At 38.5% G+C, this 13,220-nt stretch overlaps 1 protein-coding gene across 1 annotated transcript in view; it reads left to right on the forward strand.

Annotated features, from left to right (window-relative positions):
• The window catches only part of LOC128855455 (endoplasmic reticulum aminopeptidase 2), a 125,436-nt gene that overhangs the window by 87,988 nt on the left and 24,228 nt on the right, over positions 1 to 13,220 (forward strand). Inside the window, exon 3 of the mRNA XM_054090366.1 lies at positions 3,451 to 3,588. Within this exon, the coding sequence (XP_053946341.1) occupies positions 3,451 to 3,588 (138 nt within the window). The remainder of the gene's footprint in view (positions 1 to 3,450; positions 3,589 to 13,220) is intronic.

The raw sequence follows: 13,220 nt of genomic DNA on the forward strand, positions 1-13,220 counted from the left end.
GAATTACAAAAATATTTTACACTTAATATAAATTTGTTATAATTTCATGATAAATGTCTCGATTTCTCGCTGTCTCCAATAAAGTTCCTACATTGCCGATTCCAGTCCAATGTCTCATATTTCTCAGCCAGGATAGTTGTTTTCTGCCTATGCCTCGTTTGCCTTCTATTTTTCCTTGCAGGATAAGTTGAAGTACCTGATATTTATCGTTTCTCATGATATGACCCAAATACGCAGCTTTTCTTCTTTTTATGGTGGTCAGTAATTGTCGATCATGCTGAATTCTACGTAATACTTCAGCATTTGTTACTCTATTTTTCCAGGGTATTCTTAGAATTCTTCTATATATCCATATTTCAAATGCTTCTATTTTATTCATTTCAGTGGTTTTAATGGTCCATATCTCCATAGCATACAGAAGTACAGACAGCACGTAATATTTAACGAATCGAATTTTTAATTTAATATTGAAGTCATGATCAATAAGAACATTTTTGTACTTCTGGAATGCAGCCCTAGAAATTTCAATTCGAGCTTTTATTTCTTTTGAAGAATTCCAATTTTCGTTAATCCAGCAACCTAAGTATTTGAAATGTTTTACTCTTTTTATGAGCATGTCATTAATTGGTAAGCTTGTGTCAACATAGGTGTTTTTTCTGCTGACAATATTGTATATTTTATAAATATATAAATATATTTAGTTTTATTAATATTGATTTTTAAACCGAAGTTTTTACTGCAACGCGTAATAACATTAACTAGCTCCTGTAGTCCACTTAGTCTGTCTGATAAGAGAGTTGTGTCATCAGCGTATCTGGTGTTGTTAATGTTTGTCCCATTTATATTAAAAAATAGTATTTTTCTTTGAATATCAAAATAACACCTCTTGTTAAAATACCCTTTATATTACAATAGAAAAATATAAAAATAAAAATATTTAACTTGAATTTCTTACAAAAATCTTGAATTTGAAGCTCAATGCTATGTATGTCCGAGTTCTTTATTGAGCCACTGTATTCAGTATTAAAGTATTACGTTTCTAGAGCGTTCGTAGGTGATTAAATATTTTTTATAAAAACTTATACACATATATATTTTTACTAATGCATTTATTTTAAATATTTGAACTTACAAACAAGTTAAAGTTGATTATAAACCTGAGAGAAGATTTTATAAGCGAGGAAATTTTTGAATTTTTTTGCGCCCACTTGACTCTTTGAGGCAAAGTCGGTTAAAAACTACTCCACCCTCTTGGTTAAATTTTAATTCAATTTTTTTTTTTGAATAACTTTTTTTACTAAATAAAAAAGTTATTTTGATTGAAGACCACGCACCATTTACGGCGGCTGAACAAATGTAGTCATCCATAATAATTTTTCGAAATGCAACTGCTTTATTTCAAAATGTTTGTTTATTAAGCTTGCGAATCTTAGTTTAAAAAATAAAAATGCTAAGGTACTTTACTTCAGTGTTAGCGGAAGACTGTGGAGCAAAAGAATGGATTTAAAGTTTTTAAAAAATGTACTTGGAAAAGTTGTATTCACGTTACAATCTGGTCCATATTAGAATAAATTTTATATAAATAAAATTTCCTCAAATTCGGTGATCTATTCGGCCGTATTTTTACAAGGTGGTGCAAAATTAATCACCCTATTGGAAGATTTATAATTGTTGCAAATGGCGTCACACGTCAATCATATTTGACAATTGGCAACTAGACAGCTGCAGCGTACAAACAGACAAGCAAGGGTAAAAAAAGGAAGTAGTAAAAAAAAAGTAAGAAATGTATACCTAGGTTAGGTTAATATATGTATTGGGTACGGCTTCTTTGAAGTGAAGGACATTCACAGAGGAGGTGTTGTTCCGACTCAATTTCTTCTTCATCTTCACAACTCTTGCAGAAGTCATTATGTGGTACACTGGATTGGGTGCCAATAGCACAGTTACCCATTATAATACCTGAGAGGACCCTGGTAGTTGATCTGTTGAATCCTAGTAGACATTTTGACTTTTTAAGATAGAGTTTTGGCCAGAGCGTTTTGGAAACCCTGTAGTTAGTAGTCATAGACAACCTTACAATTGTTTCCGTGATTACACTCAAGTCAATCACAGTGTACGGTTTGTTTAGAGGAATGCTTATGTCCTCTACCACTCGCTGAAGGTCAAGCCCAAAGCCTTTCCTTGCACACTCATCCGCTCTTTCATTCCCCACCACTCCAGAGGGGCCGAGGACACAACAAGGTCGAGGCGTTGTGTTGCTGGATAAGAGAGAGCGGCCTCCAGCATTCTTTAATAAATCTTGAATTGTTGTGCGCTGAGGCCAGTGCTTTGATCGCTGCTTAACTGTCAAGAGAAATCGTGAGGTTTGCCGGAGGTAAGTCCATTAATCTTAACGTTTTTGCTGCTTTGTCTATAGCGTAGATCTCAGACGCTACACCGGAAGACGATACACCGGTTTGAAAGTCTAAAGGAACAATTTGAGGATATTTGATTCGAGTACACTCCCGATCGAGTGCCATTGTCCATCCTTGAGCCGTCAGTACAAATATGGTGACCAATATCATCTGATTTGAATCCCTAAACGTCCACGAAATTTCTCAATGAATTACTGTGAAAAAAATACATGCTAAAGGTTAAAAGTTAAAGATAGAGGATATACATATGTAGTAATGCATACCTCAACTTCGGTCTTCGTGCTTAAAAAGGCAATGGTGGAACCTTCTTTCTATGACATAAAGTATACGCAGTGGCCACCTCTGTTTAAGTTTCCCCTAATGAATAATAACTTAAAATTAATTGAAAATAAATTAATAAATAAGTAATAAATTAATTTAGCCCTATCAAGTTTGAAAGACCTTCAAAAAAGAATATTGATAAGAAACTAAAAAATGTATTAAGTAGTATTACCATATAAAATTTATAGCTTCGCGTGCATATGCAATTTTTATTGCTTCATAAAATAAGTATATTTGTGTCGCACGGTGTAATAAGTAAATGTATATGAAATCGAAATAAAAGGTTTCACGGCGCTAGTTTCGTTATTTTATAGCCACGCCTCTTATTTATAATTGCATATATAAATCTAACTACTAGACACAATAAGCACTTAAAGGGCCCAACTATTTGCGACGTCTCCTCGTACAAAGCAACAAGCATAAAAAACAAATCACTAAAAAAGCTGCAATAAAAAACGAAAAAAGCCAGATAGTCCATAAAAATTATTTGAAAAACTGTACGAAAAACAGGAAAAGTCTTTTGGGCGGCAACTAAATGTTGTTAGCTTTTGAATTGTTGATGTTGATTGAAGAGCGCGTTAGTCAGTGCTTTCTGCCAACTTGCCTATTTGGCTTGTTGAACTCTTACTTTATAGCCTTTTGTAGCAAAAAAACAAAAACAAAACGAGATTTTAAAATACAAAAATAAATAAAAACTTTTTAATTAAATTTACAGGTGGCGAATCGAGTGGTCGACAGACGCGTCAAGGAGTCGCTGTATGCTCCCAGCGGCGCGCGCTACTGGTTGCTGGTATCGTTTTGGGCTCGCTGCTGCTCACCGCGTTAATAATAGCCTATGCTGGACCACAAAATGGTAGGTTGAAAGTGTGTTTGTTTGTGTGCATGCGGGTGTGTATTGCGGTGTATGATATCTTTATTATTTGTGGTTAAGCGTACACAAATACTCACACCCAAAAACACGGTTAATTGAAGTATCTTATGAATTTGCGTATATAGTTGCATCCACATACATAGTACATACACACATACATATAAACGTAACATACACACATTCCTCTCTATCCCTGCAGGGAAATCAACTAGTTTTTACTGATGTGCAATGAATAAAGTCGCAGATCTGACCAATTTGCCTTATTTACATTTTCATATAAGTATTTGATGAAATTTTGATTCCGTAAATTAAATGTAGTTCTCATTGCACTAACTTTCGAAAATTTTGTTAGACTTCCAGTTTATCGCGAACTTAATAGTTTCTTATTTACTGGCGGACAGAACAGGCGCAATCATTTAATCGCGCCAGGGGTTCTTCTTTACCAAATGAAGTCAAGTCTGTTTACACTTAGTCCTTCCAGTACAGTGGGGGATTTCCTTTTCCTTTGCTATCACTTTCGGACATCGTATTGAATATTGTCAGAGCTAGAACCAGAGCGTCTGTATCCATTTATATGACATGCACCATGCCCCTATCCGTGTACAGTTCATACCGCTAATCATTCCATCGCCTATTCGCTGTCGCTATACTAGCAGCAAAAGAGTCTTCCCTGATCGCACAACTCAATTTACCACTTCGCAGAAAGTTTTTAGACAGTTCAGGTGAAATGGAGAAGAATTTGCAGAAAAACCTGCGGGTGATTGACCTACGAAAAGTGTTTTGAAGATTACAAAAAGTGCGGAAATATAAGTATTAGGACATTAGCTAGCCAGCAGATGCACTCCGTTATGTCTACAGGGTTGCCCATATTTGACGGACCCATGTGTTTTTTGGGGCCATTCCAATCGACGAGGCTTGTCCGCAGGCAACAATCTTTGCCTCAATTGAATCTTATACGGGATCAATGCGGATAATTCGTTGTAAAGTGGTCCGAGCAATGCCCAACTGCTGAGAACGGCGATTTTGGGATGTCCTTGGCGACGTCTCAGGACTGGCCCGTACAAGAGCAATATTCTCATCCGATCACCTTGGTCGCATCACCAGTCGAAAACCTTTCGTACAAACGTTTAATGGTGTTCTTAGAAGGCGCACTTTTCACATTATTTAATTTTTTATACGCACGTTGAGTTTTCGTAATTGACTTCTCTTGTTGAATGTAGATTTCAACAATTTGGGAGCACTCCCGTAGCGTATACTGTTCGATGGTAAAAATTTGCTTGGATTGACGCTTCCAACGCGGTATGTCATTAAGCGATCCGACGTCTCTGTTTTCTCAGATGGGTCCGTCGAATATTAACAACCCTGTATGTGCGTAAAGTTCAACATTTCATCGTGTGCCACATTCGGTGCCGCCAACGCGGAAAGGTCTATACATTTTTCCCAGAATATTTGTTTTGAACACTCCGAACAAGGCCCGCCTCATCAGTTTTTGTTATCATTCACGGTTCTGCGTCATTTTAAAGAACGGGCATGATGACAGCCGCCGTAGATTGGTTTTTGGTCTGTGGGAGAACAAGCAGTCACAATGGGCATCTCTCACAATACATACTGTCACAGTTGCAAACAACCGGAGAAAAAGGAAACAATCTTCCACTTACTCTGTGAATGCCCTGCCCTATGGAAGGACAGAATGGTAGCCCTGGGCAAACCGCTGTTCGAGAGTCTTGAACAGCTTTCTGGTTTAGATCTCAACAACCTGATAAGGTTGCTGAACCGCACAGACTGGATATAGTCATGCTGTAAATAATTGGTAAACAAGTTGGTAACGAGGATGTGGCATCAAAATGGTGCGGAGGCGTTAGTTGGATTCTGGAAGAATCACTACTCAAACCAACGAACCAACCAGCGATCGCTCCTCGGCAGGCAATGGCAAATCTCCAACTGTATTTCTGCCAGGGAAAAGCTCCTTATAAAAAATTATCTGCCGTTTGGAGTCGGCTTAAAACTGAACGTCCCTTCATTTGTGGAACAACATCAAGACGCACACCGAAAATAGGGGGAGGAACTCGGCCGAATACGCAAAAAGGATGTAAACGCCAATTATATATATACATATATATCTTATGACAGCTTCTAGTTATTTTTGCATTAGAACAAACGTGCAAAAGTAGCACTTCTGAACAATACAAGGCTGATATCATTCATAATCTTACGAGTAATACTGATTCCCAAGTAAACGAAGCTTTCTTCGGAAATTAAAAATTTGATTTTCTTGAGTGACGTGGGTGCCGGAAATCCAGTGCACTGACTCTGGGTTTCATGATAGGAGATACTTGCTCTTCTGCAGCTCCATGATAATTTACTTCACGTTTTTATGTAGCTTAGAAAATGCAGTCAGCACACTTGAACAATTGTATAATTTATTTCTACAACATCTTTTCCAGCATCAGACTAAAGGGGTTCCATGATAGTGATTTACTTTCTTTCTGAAAATTCGTTACACAGCTACCAAATTCCTTTCAGCATTCTTAATAGAGACTGTAGGTTTCTTGGCCAATTAGAATTATGGATATACTTAGTTGGTTGATTGAAGTGGTGATTCACCAAAAATCCAATAAGTGCTGCCACACCATTTTTGTGCCATATCCTCGCTACCTACAAGTTATGCGATTATTTCTTCACGACTATATCCAGTCTGTGTGATTGAGGAACCATATATGGTTGTTTACGTCTATCATCGAGTTTTTCAAAAAGCGGCTTGTCAATGATTAACATTCGCGCCTTCCTTAAGGCAAAACATTCATATAGGATGTAGAATATATGTAGTTTCCTTTTGCTCCGGTCGATTACAACTATGGCAGTATATATTGGCTGCCTGCTCTCCTATGGACCAGAAAACAGTTATCCCTGCGGGTATCCCTTTCTGTTTCATATTTGTCAATGTTGTCGTTTGTTCGTGGTTGTAGGTGGGTCATAACATCCTGCTGATTTTTGAGGTTGCCTGATCACTCCGTCTACTTATCCATCCATCCGCAATTCGTAGATATTTTGAGGAGATTGCATTCTTGATTGCACCCAAACTAAGCTAACGATATGGTGGTAATGCTATTCCGTAACGCTCAAGGTGGTAATGCTATTCCTACTTTGTTCCATCTTAGAGGTTGTTGCAGGCGAATAAAGTGCCTGAATTACAGCTTGGGTATCCCTTACTCCATTCCGCCGAGATGGAAAGAGACTGTAAACGATGTAATCAGTCCTCCCCGAGGTGAACTGAGTTTGTCGCAATAATATACCGTCAATACCATAAGTTTTTCCCTCCAACGACCCACGTTTTTTTTTTGCTTTTTGAAGGAGGTTTAAATCAAAATGCCAGAAGCATCTCAAAGGTCCATCACACCAATAGTATGTGGGGTACGCTCCTACAAATACTGCAACAATTCTCTCATCTCGGCTTCTAACCTGGGATCACTAAAGTGTAAAGTATAGAGCCGCGTACGTATGTGCGCCCAGATTCCTCTCCTGGTTCATGGAAGGCTATACACCCTCTATAGTCACAATTACTCGCACTGTGTTCATAGATGGTTCTAAAGTAAAGGAGACATCGGAAAAGTTACAGTAGTGTTATACTAACCCACTACCGTCTTGTCTTCTGTCCGATATTGTATTGAGTATTTCACTCAAAAGTCTGTGCTTGACGTCGGTTCGTCAGATACCATTCGTCTTTTCTTTTGCTGCTGCTGTTGCGGCTGTAACTGTTGCTGCCTCGCTTTGCGCTCCCAGTCAATGTGGCGGAATCGCTTCATGATCGTACCTGTGAACATTTGGGCTGCCTCCCACTTACTGCCGGTTGCGCACATATCTTCACGAGGCTGCTTGGGGATTGATGATGACTCAGGGCTTTTTCGAGAATAGCTCGTTTCTCTCTGAAGCGAACGCAATAAAAGATCACGTGTTCTGTGTTTTCTTCAGTATTCGAGCAGTCTTGACAGAAAGGGCTGTCTGCCAGCTTAAAACGGTGCAAGTATTCCCGAAAACAGCCATGTCCACTGAGCAACTGCGAAAGGCGATAGCCGGTGTCTCCATGATTTCTTACTAACCACTCATCATCTTACTAACCACTCATCAAGAGTTGAGTATGAGTTTGTAGGTCCAACGACTGCGTTGCGACTGATCCCACAGCTGCTGTCACCGACCTATTTATCAGCAATTGCTCAGCTGCTTTTTGTACTGCCGTGGGCCGTGCTTCTTGCACGTTATAGAGCCGATTCATTTCATTTGCTAAGAGGTCGAGATGCAGCTTTCCAGCAACCCGTTTCATTCAACCTAATGCATTAATGGCAGCCATCTTTTTGGTATAGAGATTTACCGGAGTCACATGTGTCAGTGTCATGAATTGTAGTTTAGTGTTATGTAGTGACCTATTACTGGGATGCAACAGAGTTTAGCTTTGCTCCGACAGAGTTCCTTTCCTTTGATTCACCCCAATTTATATCTATCTATCAAATGGCGTGGCCTTCTTGTATATTTGGAAGAGTACACTTACATTTCAATCATAATTTAACTTGACTAAAATGGCAAAATTAATGAAAATTTAGAAGTAAAAGCGAAAAATTTAGATTGAAAAATACAATATTAGAAAATAATAAAAATGAATAATGAATTATATTAAAAAAACTAAATGAATTAAAAAATTAAAAACAACTTAATAAATTACAATAACAAATAAATAAGTAATAAGGTTTTCCCTACAGGGAGGCACATCTTTATAAGAGTCTGCATTTACCTCTGTTTACATATATTTATACATACTATAAGTATATCTGAAGTGTGTGTGAGTCGCTATTTCATTCCCGGCATTCTTTATCTTCTTTCGTTTTCAGCTATACAAAATAAAGAAAAAAATTATTACAATAATCATTAGATAGGTATCAGCGTATTTTAATTTTATCATGTTTTTAGGTGTATGGTTTATCATGACTCAACCCTCTTTAACAAATTTGAATATCACACAGACTTCACGTACTTTAAATTTTGCCTTTAATTTGATTATTGTGTAAGATAAGCGTAAAAATACATTCCAACTTACAAAAGATGCCTGACGATTTATCATTTTATTTTTATAATTACTGTCGATTTATATTTTTATACTTCCAAGGGCTACATCTAATTAAATTACACTAATAGGGTGATTGAGCAAGACCATGTCCCTTGGCATAAACATGCCCCACACTATTACCGCCCATCTTGGCCTCACCGGTTAGAGGCACATGACTTCCTTACCGGCAGCTCGATTTCCTCTTCATTATCTTCTATTGGGTTGTTCGGGAGGTAATTTCGTTCCGTGAGGTCATGGGGAACCCATATATCGAGCTTCGAGTTTAACCCATGCCTTTCAGGTGGTCATAAGCAGTTGAGTTCGATAAACTTAACCTCTCACCGATCTCAAGTGTTGTTGTTCGTCGGTTTGCATCAACTAATGGCTTTATCGCGTCTTTATCAGCTTCAACCGGCCTTCCAAAACGTGGTGCATCTTCGACATCAAAACTGCCGGATCGAAATTTCGAAAACCAGCCTTTTTAACTTTTCTATAGGGTGGGCCATGTACAATTTGCTTTTTGAATCGGCTATAAAAAAAAAAAACTAATCAATATTTTTTCAAATTTTTTTTTATTTTGAAGATTGAACATTGTCATTTATGAATGAAAAATAATATCCTTCAAATGACTGCCACGACTGGCTTTACAGGAGGTCATTCGATCAACCCAATTTTTAAGCACATTTTCGATTGTTTGGGCTCCAATTTCATGAATGGCCACTTCGATTTCGTGTTTTAAAGCATCAATCGTCTCTGAATGGTTCGCATAGCATTTGTCCTTAACGGCTCCCCACAAAAAATAGTCGTAGACGTAGCCACCGATGTGAAAATGAGCTTTATCAGAAAATATGATTTTTCGGTAAAAATGCTCATCTTCGGTCAAACGATTTTCTTCCCATTGAGCGAACCGAAAAGGCATTGGATGGTCGTTAGGCTTCAGTTCTTGCACCAATTGAACTTTGTAAGCCTTCATACCGAGGTCTTTATGCAAAATTCTCCTCAAAGAAGTGCGAGAAATGTTCAATTCTTGAGAACGATGACGAGTTGAGGTTGTATGCACTGTAGGAGCACGTTTACGTGTTGTTTTATCCATTAACGATCCACTTTAACGAACACGATTAACAAATTGATCCACAAACTGTCTTGTTGGCAAATCTTTTTTTTGGAATTCTTTTTTCAAATTTCTCACAGTTTGAGTAGAAGACTCACTACTTTGGAAATAGGTTTTCAATATTTCCCAATTTTTTTCAAGCGTATAGCGTCCTATTTCGTAAATGTCAAACCTTTAAGTAAATTATGAACACATTTGACATGTCATTTGTGTTACCATTTAAAAGAAAAATAGGTGGTTCACAAAGCAAACGCTATATGGCCCACCCTGTATAGTAAAAAAGTAAAATATCGAAAATACTGCTTATTGCTCTCCATATTTAAAAGGGCACCGACCAAAATTCAGTTGAACTTACTCACACACAAAACATATAATCAAATGTGACTTAAGTGTGAAGTTAGCTGTGAAAAAATACAATTAAATCCTCTGTCGGGAAAAAACGAAATTACTTTCCGAACAACCCAATAGATGAGAATCGTACCTGAAAGTCAGAATCTAGGTAGGCTTCCTTATAGTCAGAGACAACGTCTATTGAGTGCATATTAATTGTAATCAACCCATCTACAAAGTTACAAGAGTTCCACAAGCCTTACTAACTGAGCCTTATTGCCGGGAATGCTGTAACTCATTTCCGGTGTAGATCAATAGGATCCAAGTCAGGATAACCTTTCGGAACTCTTTTGGAGAAGAAATATTTTTCAAAATTTTAAGACATTTGTGGGATAATAGTTAATGACGTATCGATTTCCCGCGATACGAAATTTTTTTCCCGCGAGCCATTTCTTCATGTAAGGGAACAAGTCGCAGGCAGCTAGATTGGGTGAATACAAGGGGTGCGGCAGCAATTCATAAGGCAATTCCTGCAGTTTGGTGGTGGGCTGGTGCGTTATCATGGTTAAACAGCACCGTCTTCTACGCTAAATGAGGACGTGTCTCCTTCAATTTTTTGGAAAAGCGGTCCAATAACTTACTGTAGTACTGCTCATGAGAATGACGTCGCTCGCAGCCCAAAAAATCGTCGCCATGACTTTTCCGAGCAACTTTTGGGCAACTTTGGAGCAGATTGACCGGGAGAAATCCATTGCTTTGATTTTTTGCTTAATTTGTGGTGTGTAATGATGAATCCAGGATTCATCAACGGTGGCAACTTGATGCTAAAATTCCTTCGGATCTCATTTAAATCGCTCCAAACACAGCTTTGAAGTTAACAGCCGCATCCGCTTGTTGTTGCTTGTGAGCAATCGCGGCACCTATCGGGACGACAATTTCTTCATCGTCAACTTATCATGTAAAATATTAAATGCCATTCCGTACACTTTCGTTCCATTCCGTGCACTTTCGTTCGTCTATCAGCAAGAATTATGTCGTGGACTTTTTTAATGATTTCCTCGGTAACCACGTCTGCCGGGCGTCCTGGTCGCTCCTCATCAAACACGGATTTTCGATTACGTTTAAATTCGTTGAACCAATATTTACTGCGATCATAGCGGCCGCCGTAGTCGAATGGGTTGGTGCGTGCTTACCATTCGGGATTCACAGAGAGAACGTTGGCTCGAATCTCGGTGAAACACCAAAATTAAGAAAAACATTTTTCTAATAGCGGTCGCCCCTCGGTAGGCAATGGCAAACCTCCGAGTGTATTTCTGCCATAAAAAAACTCCTCATAAAAATATCTGCCGTTCGGAGTCAGCTTGAAACTGTAGATCCCTCCATTTGTGGAACAACATCAAGACGCACACCACAAATAGGAGGAAGAGCTGGGTCAATCATCCAAAGAGGAAAATCACGAAACCAGTCTTACTTGAATAGCTGCCAAAGCCAAACTAACCTATCAATCAGTCTGAAATTTGTTCTGCCGTCGTTTGATAGATGGCAGCACACAATTCTAACACCGACTTCCCTTAGGAACGCCCTCTGTCATCAAACATGGATACTTATAGAAGCGCCCTCGTAAAATTTTCTATCACCCACCGACGCGTCGGTTGCCAATGTTAGAACCCTAACAATATTTTTCATGCTTAATTCAGTCAGTAGTAGCTTGTCCTTAAGCCAGCGATTGCAGGTCAATCATAAGACTTTGTTTTACCTATCAGAACTGATAAATGCTCTGATTGAGTTTATACAGCGAACGACTCCGTACCTTCTTCACACTCTTGGTTCGATAATTCAATTTGCACACGCGCATCGATTTTGTGAAAAGCAGAAACTAGCAAAGTTTATTAATAAGTTGAACATAAAGTAATAACCGCAGAACCACTAGCAAGACTTAACTAATGCATTTTCAATTTGCGTGACACTTTTGCGTATGTAGATATACCAGTATGTGTGCGTTTGTGTGCATTGTCAGCTTCAATTAAACATATTACACAGAGGTCCTTTGTGCCAACAGGTTTGCCTTGTGAAAACACCAAGAACGCCCACGTGGGATCTCTCTAGCTGTACATATACGAGCTCAAACATATCTACAAGATCTGTGTTTGTGTTAAAAAGCTGTTTTTTTACATTCATCACCCATTTAAACCCGTTACACTTTGTCAGTAACAAAAGAGGATGGGAAAAAAGTAATTAATGCAATAATAGAAAAATGGAATGTAGCAAAAGAAGAGTTAAGCGGAAAGAAAAGAAGAAAAAACACGATTAATTTATGCAGAGCACAAACATAAAGTTGCCATTGCATATTTAATGGCGTTTAATACGGGCAGGTTAATTGAATTGACAACAACTGACAGGACAAATTGCATGCTTGTAGCAGCTTATGAGAGGGGTGGTGTTGAGTATAAAGTACATGACAGGTTTAATTTTTAAAGGTCTCATACGCTAGATGCTTGGTGGAAGGGCAATAATTTAGTTCGGGGCTGTTTAAAGGTGCAACCGAAGTTAAGAAGGGGCTAAACAATATATTTTTCTCTTATTCACTGAATATTCAAGGCCAATACACTCTTGGAATCTGGCATCCGTACTTCGTGCCACTCGCTGGATAAGTGATGCAAAGATGCCAAGAACCTAAAGTGATATTTTCTTTTAGTGTTGAGATGGTCGCTGGGCTTGTTTCAAAGGCTTTACTTTTCAAGTACCCCCACAAAAAAAATCCATAGGGATAATATCAAGCGACGTGGTTGGCCAGAATATATCATCGCAACGGTCATCACTTTGTAAGGGAAGAAATTACGCAGCGTATCCTTGGCTTCTCTGGCCGTGTGCGGTGTGGCGCCATCCTGCTGAATCTATGTGTGCGTATTAAAGGCAGTATATTCCCTCATTACTAGCAGAAAATAATCGTTCAGCATGCGTTAATAGGAGACACCGTTCACAGAAATTGCTTGCCCCCGACGATTTTCCAAAAAAATGTGTCCAATTATTCCACTGGAGGCAGGGCATTGCAAACATATTTACGGATGGCTCGAAGTC

Source organism: Anastrepha ludens, chromosome 2 (assembly GCF_028408465.1).
Source record: "Anastrepha ludens isolate Willacy chromosome 2, idAnaLude1.1, whole genome shotgun sequence".
Classification (NCBI taxonomy): Eukaryota; Metazoa; Arthropoda; class Insecta; order Diptera; family Tephritidae; genus Anastrepha; species Anastrepha ludens.